This window comes from Aethalodelphis obliquidens, unplaced genomic scaffold (genome assembly GCF_003676395.1).
Source record: "Aethalodelphis obliquidens isolate GAN/ISIS:26980383/991018 unplaced genomic scaffold, ASM367639v1 scaffold36, whole genome shotgun sequence".
Lineage (NCBI taxonomy): Eukaryota > Metazoa > Chordata > Mammalia > Artiodactyla > Delphinidae > Aethalodelphis > Aethalodelphis obliquidens.
The window spans coordinates 3,911,676-3,926,197 of NW_020837980.1; the positions used below are offsets into that span (position 1 = coordinate 3,911,676).

Sequence of the window (14,522 nt, forward strand, 5' to 3'; positions counted from 1 at the left end):
ATGAAGAAAATGAGAACCTTTGAAAAAATGGTTTTCATATGCAGCGGAAAACAAATCACAAAGCAGTAGTTTAATTTTAGTGATATCCTAGAGGCACGAACCTGTACAGATGTATTCACACGTCAGTTGGACAAGCATGCTATTGGCAAGTTCAGAATCAACTAGGAAAAAGACAGGATGTGGGCAAAAGGATTACAAAACACCAGCTTTAATATCCACAAAGCCGACTGAGGAATATGCCTTAGGTATGCAACCAAAAAGTGTTTCCAACACTAAGTAGCCCACCTTGAACACCTAGTCTGGACTTGAGGCAGGCTGCCTAAGGGAAAGTTGGGGTCTGTAGAGCAGACACACTTCTCCAGATTGTTGTATCATTTCATATTGGTCTAGAGTAGAGAGGGAAGAGAGAATGAATCTTGAGTTGCAGCTTTTTGATAGTCCTCCCCTGCCTCCCCACAAACGCTCCCCCCACCCCCCTGGCCACGAAGAAACAGAAACCAATGGATACCACCTCTATGGGGAGAAAACTGGGCTTTAATCTGGATAGAAGTCTTTCCATTGGCAAAAATGAGGAGAGAAGGAAGGAGGTCCCCTCGTAACATTGAATATAAACTGAGTGTAGTTAAACCCTTTCCTTGTGTCAAGCACTACCCAAATTCTGTTTTATGTTGCATATTGTAATTTGCATTCTTCAGAAGCAGACTCTGAGAGGAGAATTCAAGGCCAACAGTCTGCTTAGAAAGTACAAATATCACTGGTAGAAATGTGAGGAGGTGGTACAGGGAAGGGAAGGCAGTCCATCTATTGATGTGCTATTAATGTGCTATGAAGCCAACTACCACAGGGAGGGACTGAGCTGAATCCTGCAGCGAAACTCTGGCAGTGATGCAAAACACATGCAGTATATTTATCCCCTCCCCTTGGAGGGGTGAGGGAGCTTCCCCAGAGTCACGGTTGGAAGGCTGCAGGGGAGCATTTCCCACAGTCTGAGCGGCCTTATGGCTGTGGTGGACAGGGCAAGGGCCGTCAGGCACACAGCCGGCATGGACTGGAAGGTCCGAGGAATATGGGAAGGGCACTCACACCATCTGCTAGAGGACATTACTGTTATATTATAAAAATCCAATAGAAAAGTACTCTGAATTATTGTGTTCATTCTCCCCCTTTTGAGGGATGTTTTTTCTTTCTTTTTCACATCAAGAAAATTACAAATGGCTCTGCTGTCTCTGTCATGTTTAACAGCATGTAACATTAAGGGAAGAGCTTAATCTATCAAGAGAGCAAATAGGTCCATGTCAGAGGTGACCCAAATACCATAATCTCAGTTGGTACCTATATTTATTTCAGCTACATCCAGCTGTCACTTTCACTGCAGTGTGACCAAATTTACAGCCACTACAAAGAAAGGAAAATAGGAGAGATTCTGACTAGATGTGGCTAGCTTTCTTTTATAAAGAATACTGAATTACTAAAAGGGTGACTTCAGAAACTTGCTTTGATGAAACGGACTCTAATATTTCTATCAGGTAATTGGGTTTTACCCCAAAAAGGGTTTTTACCCTCCTGTGCATACTCAGGGGTAATGGACCTGCTCATGTAATTTCTCATCCAGGAAGGTGAACATCAGAATGTTGGAATGCAGAGACATGGGAGTTTCAGATACACAGTGTAGAATCCTGTGGTTCTTTGCTCACAACAAATTTTAGATTTTTTTTTTAACCTCAAGTTCTTTGACCTACCATTGATCTTTGTCTTCACAGAGTGACACATGTTCTGTTCTTGCTGACTTTTCCAGTCTAGTTCTTATTTCTCTCCTCTTGCTTACTATTTTTCAGCCACATTGATTGCCTTCTGACCTCAAACTTGCCACATCCTTGTCTAAGTTGGGGCCTTAGCCCAGATATTAATTCTGCATGAAAACGCTATTCCTCCAGGTTTTTGAAAATCCACCTCCTTATTTTTCATGTACGAGCTCAAATGTTATTGAAACTACAAATATATACATGCACGTGTAAGCATACACACAGCTACCATTGTTCTCAACTTTTCACTCTGAGTATTTCCTTTATGGCTATTATCACCATCTAATTTGTTTATATTCTTTTCCAGAATGCCTGGCTCACAGTAGGCACTGAATAATTTTTAAAATAATCAGTAGGTACCATTTGTTTCTTGAAGATTCACCATGTGCGAGGCCCTGTAATAAGTGCTGACCATAAAAGATAAATTGGACAGGCTCCTTCTGTATCACAAAATGTTTGTAATTAACTGAAAAATTCTATATTGTGTATGTGTTCATACTGAATGAATGAGTGAATAAAAAAACACCTGATTTGGCAAATCAGACTATTTTCAAACTGGAAGGGCCTCCTAAGTATAATCTTAAATTATGTGGGAAAAAAATTAGGCCCAGAGAAAATGTTAATTGTTCTACATTACAGATTAAGGAATCGGTCTCCTATTCCCAGTTCAGGATTTCTCCTGTGAAATTCTCCATATAAAATAAACACTTATCTCAAATATGTTATCAGCTCAGTTTATTGTATAAGAAGACAATTAAATTAAAGGTTTAGTTTGGTCCTAAGTACATTTGTGTCAAAAAAAAAAACAAAGCCCTGATAAAAAATCAGAAAGGCTATCTTAAAAAAATGCAAATCCTATGTTTTAAAGCTTGTTTCTTTTTTCAGTTTTATTGAGATATAATTGACATATAAAATTTTATAAATTTAAAATGTACAATGTGATGATTTTGATACACTTAGGTATTGTGAAATGCTTACCATAGTAGGGTTAGTTAACACCTTCATCACCTCACATAATTATCATTTCTTTCTTGTGCTGAGAACACTTATGATCTACTCTCTTAGTAGCTTTCAAGTAAGCAATACAGTATTGTTAACTACAGTCACCATGCTGTACATAAGATCCCTAGAACCTGTTAATCTTACAGCTGGAAGTTTACACCCTTTGACCAGCATCTTCCCATTTTTCCCACTTTTTAGGTCTCAGGTATATGTGATATCATACAGTAATTGTCTTTCACTGTCTGACTTTTCACGTAACATATTGTTCTCAAGGATTATCCATGTTGTCGCAAATGACAGGATCTCCTTCTTTCTCATGGCTGAATAATATTCCATTTTAGTATTCAGTATTCTCATGGCTGAATAAATAAACAAATAAGTAAACAAATATACATATAGACACACACACACACACACACATATATATAATACACACACACATATACTCCATACATCTTCTTTACCCATTCATCCTTTGACAGAAAAATAGGTTGTTTCCATATCTTGGCTAATGTGAATAAAGCTGCAGTAAACATGGGGGTGCAGATACCTCTTCAGTATCCTATTTTTATTTCCTTTGGCTATATACCCAGAACAGGGATTGCTGTATCATATGGTAGTTCTATTTTTAATTCTATTTTCCACAGTGATATACCAATTTATATTCCCACCAATGGTGCAAAAGCATTCTCATTTTTTCCACATCTTTGTAAACACTGTTTATTTCTTGTCTTTTTGATGATAGCTGATCAAACAGGTATGAGGTGATATCTCATTGTGATTTTGATTTGCATTCTCGTGATGTTGAGCACATTTTCATGTACCTGTTGGCCATCTGTATATCTTCTTTGGTAAAATGTCTATTCAGATCCTCTGCCTATTTATAAATTGCATTTTTTTGTTATTGATTTGTATGAGTTCTATAAATTTGGATACTAACCGCCTATCAGATATATGGTTTGAAAATATTTTCTCCCGTTCCATGGGTTGCATTTTCATTTTGTTGATTGTTTCTTCCGATGTGCAGAAGCCTTTTAGCTTGATGTAGTCCCACTTACTGATTTTTGGCCCTGTTGCTTGTGCTTTTGGTTTCATATCCAAAAAAACTGTTGCCAAAAACAAAGTCAAAGGAGCTTTTCGGGCTTCCCTGGTGGCACGGTGATTGAGAGTCTGCCTGCCGATGCAGGGGACACGGGTTCATGCCCCGGTCCGGGAGGATCCCACATGCCGCGGAGCGGCTGGGCCCGTGAGCCATGGCCGCTGAGCCTGCGTGTCCGGAGCCTGTGCGCCGCAGCGGGAGAGGCCACAACAGTGAGAGGCCCGCGTACCGCAAAAAAAAAAAAAAAAAGGAGCTTTTCCCTGTTTTCTTCTAGAAGTTCTGCCATTTGGGGTCTTATGTTTAAGTCTTTAATCTATTTCAAGTTAATTTTTGTGGTGTAAAATAGGGGTTCAGTTTTATTCCTCTGCATGTGGTTATTCAGTTTTCCCAACACCATTATTGAAGAAACTAGTTTTTCCCCATTGAGTATTCTTTGCTCCTTTTTCAAATATTAGTTAACTATATAAATGAGAGTTTTTTCTGGGCTCACAATTCTGTCTCATTGGCCTGTGTGTCTGTTTTTATGCCAGTACCATACTGGGTTGATTACTATAAATTTGTAATACATTTTGAAATCAGGAAGTGTGATGCCTCCAGCTTTGTTCTTTCTCAGGATTGTTTTGACTATGCGAGGGTCTTTGTGGTTCCATGTGAATTTTAGGATTTCTGTGAAAAATGCCATTGAAATTTTGATATGGACTGCATTGAATCTATAGCTGGTTTTGAGTAGTGTGGACATTTTAACAATATTAATTCTTCAAATTCATGAATGTGGGATATCTTTCCATTTCTTTGTGTCTTTAATTTTTTCATCAAAGTCATAGTTTTCAGTATAGAGACATTTTACCTCCTTGGTTAAATTTATTCCAAAGTATTTTATTCTTTTGATGCTATTGTACATGGGATTTATATATATGTGTGTGTGTGTTTTGTTGGTGTATAGAGACACAGCTGACTTCTATATTTTATATCCTGAAACTTTACTGTATTCATTGATAAGTTCTAACAGTTTTTTGGTGGAGCCTTTAAGACTTTCTGTATAAAAAGACTTTCTTGCCTGATTGCTCTGGCTAGGACTTTCAGACTATATTGAATAGGCCTGGTGAGGGTGAGCACCTTTGTGTTATTCCTACTCTTAGAGGAACAGCTTTCAACCTTTCACTGTTGAGTAGAGTGTCACCTGTGGGTTTGTTATATATGGCCTTTTTTATGTTGAGGTATGTTTTATTTACACCCAAGTTGTTGAGAGTTCTTAATCATGCAAGAATGTTGCATTTTGTCAAATGCTTTTTTGTACTATTGAGATGATGATACGATTTTAACTTTCACATTTATTGACTTGCATATGTTGAACCACCCTTGCATCACTGGAATAAATCCCACTTGATTATGGTGATTGATCCATTTAATATACTGTTGAATTCAGTATGCTAGTATTTTGGGGGTGTTTTTACATCTATATTCATTAGGGATATGGGCCTAATTATCTTTTTTTCTAGTGTTCTTTTCTGGCTTTAGTATGAGGGTAATGCTGACCTCATAAAATGAGTTTTGGAGTATTCCCTCCTCCAGCTTTTGGGTAGACTTTGAGAAGAATTCTTGTTTAAATGTTCAGTAAAATTCACTAGTGAAGCCGTCTGGTCCTAGGCTTTTCTTTGTTGGGATGTTCTTGATTATTGATTCAATCTCCTTTCTTGTATTGGTCTGTTAAGATTTTCTTTTTCCTCTTGATTTGGTATTAGTAGGTGGTATGTTTCTAGGAGTTTATTTCTTCTAAGTTTATCCAATTTTTCGGTTTATAGTTGTTCATAGTGGTCTCTTATGATCCCTTGTATTTCTGTGGTACCAGTTGTAATGTCTCCTCTTTCATTTCTTTTATTTGTGATTTCATTTATTTAAGTCTAAGTATTCTAAGGTATACAAATTCATAAAAATAAATCTTTAAGAAATTAAAGAAATATATTATGAATAAATTATTGATTATTCCTGTTCCAAAACTGAAAGCAGGAGTTCTGATTAAAGCAATTTTAGAACATGTTTTCTTGGTGTTCCAGGGAGATTCTGGTGGGCCATTAGTATGTAAACATGAAAAAGCTCCCTTTGTCCTCTATGGCATTGTCAGCTGGGGAGCCAGCTGTCCCCAGCCAAGGAAGCCAGGCGTATTTGCCAGGGTGAGTGTCTTCTTGGACTGGATTCAATCCAGAATCAAAGGTAAATATTTTTCAGATATTATAAAAAGGTGCCTCTTTTTTTTCGAGTGGGTTTGGGAGAGGTGAGAGTGGTGGAAATCAGCATTATGAAAGAGAAGACCATAATATAGTATTTTATTTATTTTAGTTTCTAAACACATTAAAATTCTGTAAGAATAAGTTCTTCCTTAGGCAGAGTTATGGTAAAACTGACATTTCCTGAGGCTGCTTTAATCCTAGATTTGCATTCTCTTTGAAAAAAATCTGCTCTGGAACAAACTACATTTTGTCCTTAGGCTTTCATCTTTATTTACTTTTAACATGTTCTCCCCAGATGCAGGTCCTGTTTTACTTCAGATAAATAAAGAAAACAAAATCTTAACAAGACAACAATTGCCACCACCCACACCTTCAAGAGACAGTGCATCTGGGCCAGGTAGTAGATGTTCATGTTATGCCATTAATATAGCTAGTAAGAATTTAGCAAAAAACATTGCTCATCTGGGTTCATTAATTTTCTTTGGAATACCGTAAACTGTGTCTTCATTCTGGTTGGTAGTTTAAGCTGAAAGACAGGAGAGTTGTTATTGTTACTATCTAGGGATCTTTTCTACCCCATAGATACAGCTGTTACAGGTAAAAAAAAAAAAAAAAAAAAAAAGTCTTGTGGCTGTGAACAGTGCTTGAATTTTGGAGAAGTTCATAGAATTATTCTGACCTCTGAGCTATTTATTGCTACATGAACAAAGGCCCTTAGGCTTTCAGGTATCTTGCTAGATAAAGACTCTGGATATTAGATGACCAAGACGAGTATCAGTGTTAGTGTCTCTCTTAACTCTCCCCCAATTGTCAGTGTCTGTTTGCTAATAATATTTTTAGTTAAAAGCAAAAAGGAACTGGAGATTTAGATGTCTGTGATAGATTTATAAGAAGATAAAAGTTCCATGATACCATCATTCTTGGTTTCCAAATGGTCAGGATCTTTCCCTTTTCATCCATCTCTGCCCCATCCACTCCCATATACACTCAAGCCCAATAGACAACTAGAAAGAGTTGGAGGAAAATTGAGAAGGATGCAAGAGAGAATGGGGAGACTTGCTAGAGTGACTACCTTCAGTAGAAGAAAGTGGATGAGATCTAGTGTCCAGGTGGAAGGGCTGCTCTTGGATAGGAGCAAAGTGCAGTTTATCCATAGTTGCCAGATGGAAAGAACAATATTTAGGCACTGCTGCTGTTGTATGGGTACATGTGGGAATGGGAACAGCAGTTCTCCTCTAATTGCTTATATTTTCTTAGCACATGAAACAGAGGATTGTGGGAGAGGCTCTGAGGGTTTTGAGGGAAAAACGAGAAAGTAGTAAACAGTTCTCGAAAAAAGTGACCAAGTGCATGGAATACGAAAATGTTGTAGAATTGTTTGGCAGCATAAAAGCCTCTGAGATGAATGATCATAAATGTAGAGGGAGACTAATCAGTTAGTTTGGCTGTATGTTTTCCTCTGGAGACACTGAGGCATACCACATAGATGCAGCCCAGGTGGAGAGTAGATTCAATCACAGTGGGTTTTTCCAAGTATACAAGAGTATAAGGGAATTGAGAGTGTATATGAGGAAGAGATTAAAATGATGGATGGTTGGAATTCAAGCTAGGAAAGTAGTGAAGCAAGGAGGAAAAGTTAAGGAACAAGAAAAGGTGGTGGAATAGATGAATTACAAGTCTCAAAAGGTGAAGGAGCATTGGTGTAAGCTGAAAAATACAAGGTTGTGGTTGGAGATGGTGGTTCTTGAAATTGAGTTTATGCAAGGCTTACAGTTATTGCTAATGACCAGGTCTCTAGGGGCTGACCCTTTGGAGAAGTGAATGAGGTCAGGTGAAGGACAAAATCATTGGAGGAAAGTTGAGAGACTGAAAAGATTCAGTGCTGGAAACATCATCTGTGTGGCTATTGAAATCAGCAAGATATATGGTAGGAATAGTGTTGGAGAAAATGACTGCTAAAATCTTCTAGGAATGAAGTGGAGTAACTCAGGGACCAGTTATGGGTGGTAGGTTCTGACAACACAAGAGTCAGGAGTCAAAACAAGAGTCAAAGAGTCATATTTAGATTAAATTAAATATGGAATTGGGGTTGAGATGGAAAGCAGACTTAGGTTTAAGATCATAAAACCTAATGATTTTGATGGTTTAACTGAATAATTTCAATGAGTGCCAAAGTAAGTTAATGCATGTTAAGCACTTAGAATAGGGATGGTATGACCCATGATGAGGGTCAGTAAGTGTTGTGGTGTAGTGACCATCAAGTGTGTTCTTTGAACTGTCCCATTCAGACTATTAGAAAATGAACATTGTTAAAATGCAGAGAAGATATTTCTCATTTGTATGTGTTCAGAAATACTTATGCATACCAAAGAACTTCCAAAGTTTTACATATAAAAGGGTATTGTTTTGTTTTACTTCTATGAATATTCTATGAGAAAAAGTGTTAGGATTCTGCCATATTTAACACCTACCCACTCCCACCACTTGCTTTTTACACAAGGGAATGAATGAATCTTAGCAATGGTTTTTTGAAATTGTTACCCCATTTACCAAAAATAGTGAGTGGTTGGGAATTCATGACTTTATATGATTCAGTTCCTTTTCTTGATCTCAGTCACAAGCTCCATGAATGTAATCATTTGTCCCAGCAACATAAGTGCTCAGCGAAGTCAATGAAGTTTTTAGGAACAGATCTTCAGTTGCATCTCAAAGAAGGAAAAAAATGAAAACAGGCTGGGATTAGAGGATGCAATGCAGTCCACTGTGGCTTTTCTAAGAAATTTTTAAAATTCAGTTAAAAGTCATTTTAAGTAATTATTGTTTAAATTATACTTCTACAACCTCATTTCACAAAAGTAGGACACATTAAATGGGATGATCATTTTACCCAAGAACTTGTAACTGATGGTAATTGTTTTAATTTTCTTCTTGCAAGCCTAAATTATTCAAGTTTATGATAAAATCTCATTTTTCTTTGTCTTATTTATTGGTCCCTGGTGTCCCTATGTTCTGAATCATAGGCTGTTACTCTGAAGTGGAGCTGGAAGAGCCCAGAGGCTTTTTTTCCTCTCCAAGATATCCACTGGATTATAGAGGAAAACTGGAATGTTCTTGGGTGCTCAGAGTTTCACCAAGCAGTATGGCAAAATTTACGGTTGAGTATCTGTCACTCCCTGGGTCTCATGTGTGTGGCGATTCAGTTCTGACTATTTATGAAGAAAACCACAATGAGAGAAGGATGTCAGGTAAACCTGAGGGGCATTTATACGTTGTGCTGGGAGCCTTTTCTGTGTAGGCGGCTTATGTTCAAAGGGAGAGTTTGACTTGGTAATAATACTGAAATGTTGATTCATGTAGTAGGCGTGACTTTTTTTCTAGGCACATTTAATATTTTCAAAATTTGAATTTACAAAACAGGTATACTAAAGGTTGAGTGGAAGTGTTTGTATGTATGTGTATTCGGAAAAAAAAAAAAATACGGGAGAACCCAACTTCTTCAAACATAGCAGAACCATGCCAGAATGCCAGAAATGTGTGTAAGACAGAGGAGGGGTTAAGATAATTAAAAATCATGCAGGGGGTAAGGTGCTGAATTTTCAAATAAAGCAAAATACATTAAAGTCTTTTAAAATGGTAGCATTAAAAAGATTTGCTAATAACATGCCAACTGTCATCTAATTTCCTGTACAGGCAAACCTGGTTTTGTTCAGCAAACTTGCCACCTGTTCTTTTTTTTTTTGCGGTTCGCGGGCCTCTCACTGTTGTGGCCTCTCCCGTTGCGGAACACAGGCTTCAGACGCGCAGGCTCAGCGGCCATGGCTCACGGGCCCAGTCGCTCTGCGGCATGTGGGATCTTCCCGGACCGGGGCACGAACCCGTGTCCCCTGCATCGGCAGGCGGACTCTCAACCACTGCGCCACCAGGGAAGCCTGCCACCTGTTCTTTGTATAGGTGTAACACAGGCTTTTTGGGTGTCAGTAAAGGGGGAGGTGGGAAGGTGTTGGAAATAATTTGGTTGATGGGGATACCTGGAAAGAAAAGTTTAGGTATGTTACTCTGAGTGTGTGTGATTCACACACAAGTGCACGTGCTTGATTCAGGAGTATACGGAGGCCAGGGAATTGCTTTGAGGTTGAGATTTTCTCAGGATAAATTCTGAGAGATTGAATTATTGACTTAGAAGGCTCAAACATTTATTTAAAAGATTTTTCTTTAGAAATACTATCTCATTTAGACTGCAGAGAAAACGATTAACTGCCTATCCCCCATTGCACATTTTTCCCCTATGATCAGATTACCTTCCCCATCCACCCTGAGTAAAATGCTCCTTGTAGCTGCAGTGAAATCCAGACTCCCTAGTATGACCTTTTGCCTCGCTCTCCCTTAGCTCATCATGCTGTCCCCTCAGGGCCCTTGTCCATCACCACCTCTCCCAGCTATTCAAAGACCTCTTCCTCATGCATCTAGTCAAGTCTTGACTAGAATGTGCCTTCTTTTTTTTTTTTTTTTTTGCTTTGACATTTTTTATTATAATTTTAAAGGTTACTTTGCATTTACATTTGTATAGCTGAAACAAAATACTGGCTCTATTCCCTGTGTTCTACAGCACATCCTTGAGCCTATCTTACACCCAATGGTTTGTGCCTCCCACTCCCCCATCTCTATATTGACACCCTCCCCACTGGTAACCACTAATTTGTTCTCTATATTGGAGTCAGCTTCTTTTTGTTATATTCACTAGTTCTTTTTTTTTTTTTTTTTTGAGTATAACTGCTTTACAATGCTGTGTTAGTTTCTGCGGTACAGTGAAGTGAATCAGCTATATGTGTACCCATATCCCCTCCCTCTTGGAGCGCCCTTCCCCCACATCCCACCCATCTAGGTCATCACAGAGCACTGAGCTGAGCTCCCTAGGTTCCCTCTAGCTATCTATTTTACACATGGCGGTGTATTTATGTCAAACTTAATCTCCCAATTCATCCCACCCTCCCCTTCCCCACCTGTGTCCACATGTCTCTTCTCTACATCTACGTCTCTATTCCTGCCCTGCAAATAGGTTCATCTGTACCATTTATCTAGGTTCCACATATATGAATTAATATATGATATTTGTTTTTCGCATTCTGGCTTACTTCATTCTGTAGGACAGACTCTAGGTCCATCCACATCTCTACAAATGACCCAGTTTTGTTCCTTTTTGTGGCTGAGTAATATTCCATCGTATATATTCACCACATCTTCTTTATCCATTCATCTGTGGTTGGACATTAGGTTGTTTCCATGTCCTGGCTATTGTAAATAGTGCTGCAGTGAACACTGGGGTACATGTGTCCTTTTGAATTATGGTTTTCTCAGGGTATATGCCCAGTAGTGGGATTGCTGGGTCATATGGTAGTTCTATTTTTAGTTTTTCAAGGAAACTCCATACTGTTCTCCACAGTGGATGTATCAATTTACATTCCCACCAACAGTGCAAGAGGGTTCCCTTTTCTCCACACCCTCTCCAGGATTTATTGTTTGTAGACTTTTTTGATGATGGCCATTCTGACCAGTGTGAAGTGATACCTCATTGTAGTTTTGATTTTCATTTCTCTAATAATTAGTGATGTTGAGCATCTTTTCATGTGCCTCTGGGCCATCTGTACGTCTTCTTTGGTGAAATGTCTATTTAGGTTTTCCGCCTATTTTTTTAATTGGGATCTTTGTTTTTTTGATATTGCACTCCATGAGCTGTTAGAATATTTTGGAGATTAATCCTTTGTCCGTTGCTTTGTTTGCAAATATTTTCTCCTATTCTGAGGGTTATCTTTTCATCTTTTTTATGGTTTCCTTTGCTGTGCAAAAGCTTTTAAGTTTCATTAGGTCCCATTTATTTATTTTTGTTTTTATTTTCATTACTCTAGGAGGTGGGTCAAAAAAGATCTTGCTGTGGTTTATGTCAAAGTGTGTTTTTCCTATATTTTCCTCTAAGAGTTTTATAGTATTCGGTCTTACATTTAGGTCTTTAATCAATTTTGAGTTTATTTTTGTGTATGGTGTTAGGGAATGTTCTAATTTCATTCTTTTACATGTAGCTGTCCAGTTTTCCCAGCACCACTTATTGAAGAGGCTGTCTTTTCTCCATTGTATGTTCTTGCCCCCCTTGAAATAAATTAGGTGACCATATATGCGTGGGTTTATCTCTGGGCTATCTATCCTGTACCATTGATCTATATTTCTGCTTTTGTGCCAGTACCATACTGTCTTGATTACTGTAGCTCTGTAGTATAATCTGAAGTCTGGGAGCCTGATTCCTCCAGCTCCATTTTTCTTTCTCAAGATTGCTTTGGCTATTCGGGGTCTTTTGTGTTTCTATACAAATTGTAACATTTTTTGTTCTAATTCTGTAAAGAATGCCATTGGTAATTTGATAGGGATTGCATTGACTCTGTAGACTGCTTTGGGTAGTATAGACATTTTTACAATATTGATTCTTCCAGTCCAGGAGCATAATATATTTCTCCACCTGTTTATGTCATCTTTGATTTCTTTCATCAGTGTTGTATAGTTTTCTGAGTACAAGTCATTCACCTCCTTAGGTAGGTTTATTCCTAGGTATTTTATTCATTTTGTTGTGATGATAAATGGGATTGTTTCCTTAATTTCTCTTTCTGGGTTTTCATTGTTAGTGTATAGGAATGCAAGAGATTTCTGTGAATTAATTTTGTATCCTGCAACCTTACCAAATTCATTGATTAGTTCTAGTAGTTTTCTGGTGGCATCTTTAGGATTTTCTATGTATAGTATCATGTCATCTGCAAACAGTGACAGTTTTACTCCTTCTTTTCTGATTTGTATTCCTTTTATTTCTTCTCTGATTGCCATGGCTAGGACTTCCAAAACTATGTTGAATAAGAGTGGCAAGAGTGTATATCCTTGTCTTATTCCTGATCGTAGTGGAAATGCTTTCAGTTTTTCACCATTGAGAATGATGTTTGCTGTGGGTTTGTCATATATGGCCTATATTATGTTGAGGTAGGTTCCCTCTATGCCCATTTTTGGGAGAGTTTTTATCATAATTGAATGTTGAATTTTGTCAAAAGCTTTTTCTGCATCTATTGAGATAAGCATATGTTTTTTCCCCTTCAATTTGTTAATATGGTGTATCACATTGATTGATTTGCATATATTGAAGAATCTTTGCATTCCTGGGATAAATCCCACTTGTTCATGGTGTATGATCCTTTTAATGTGTTGTTGGATTCTGTTTGCTAGTATTTTGTTGAGGACTTGTGCAACAAGTCCTAGGTCCCACACAGCTCAGAGCGGGGCTCAGAGGGCAGCGGACCCAGTCTGGGAGCCCAGCCGGCTTACGGCAGCCCAGTTGGGCAGGAGAAATGCTAGGCACACTCCCCCATGATCCTCGAGCCCCTAAGGGTCTCTCCAGGCGAAGGAACCCCTCCCCTCTCCCAGCCACCCCTCAGGGGCACCAGTCCTGTCCAGTCTCCACCTCTCCTCCCCTCTCACTCTCCCCACGTCCTACCTGGTTGCTTGAGGGTTTCTCCCATCTCCTTGGGTGTCAAAGTCCCCCACCAGCATCCAGAAGGTGCCCTAGTTTTGGGGAGATGCAAACTCAATGTCCTCCCATGCAGCCATCTTGACTCCGCCCCCCGACTAGTTGTATTTTTTAGATTCCACATGTAAGTGATATCCTACAGTATTTGTCTTTTTCTGTCTGACTTATTTCACTTAGCATAATGCCCTACAAGTCCATCCATGTTGCTGCAAGTGGCAACATTTTGTTCTTTTTTATGGCTGAGTAGTATTCCATTGTGTATATATATCATATCTTCTTTATCCATTCATACTTAGGTTGCTTCCATATCTTGGCAAGTGTAAATAATGCTGTTATGAACTTTGGGGTGCATGTGTCTTTTTGAACTGGTGTTTTTGATTTTTTTGGATATATACTCAGGAGTGGAATTACTGGGTCATATCGTAGTTCTATTTTTAGCTTTTTGAGAAACAGTCATACTGTTTTCCACAGTGGCTGCACCAATTTACATTCCCACCAACAGTGTTCAAGGGTTCCCTTTTCTCCACATAGAATGTGCCTTCTTAATGAGGCCTACCTGATTGATGTGAATTTCATCACTCCCACCTCTGTACTTCTTAGTGGCCCTTCTCTTGGCATTATTGTCTTCTAACCTATGAGGTTGTTTCATGTTTTTATGTCAGTGTCTTCCCTATTGATATGAGCTTCTCGAGGACTGAAACTCATCTCTTCACTTCAGGAATCCCCAGTCCTTAGAACGTTGCTGGACGAAATGAAGGCATTTAATAAATGAGTGACTGATTGAAAGGTCACCTCCTTAAATAGGCCTTCTTAGTCTTAAGTAGCATCATCCTTCA

General features: G+C 38.5%; 1 protein-coding gene across 1 annotated transcript in view; it reads left to right on the forward strand.

Moving 5' to 3' along the window:
- OVCH1 (ovochymase 1) overlaps positions 1-14,522 on the forward strand; it is a 48,964-nt gene that overhangs the window by 28,620 nt on the left and 5,822 nt on the right. Inside the window, exons 16-18 of the mRNA XM_027129226.1 lie at positions 5,958-6,114; positions 6,433-6,528; positions 9,152-9,376. Of these exons, the coding sequence (XP_026985027.1) occupies positions 5,958-6,114; positions 6,433-6,528; positions 9,152-9,376 (478 nt within the window). The remainder of the gene's footprint in view (positions 1-5,957; positions 6,115-6,432; positions 6,529-9,151; positions 9,377-14,522) is intronic.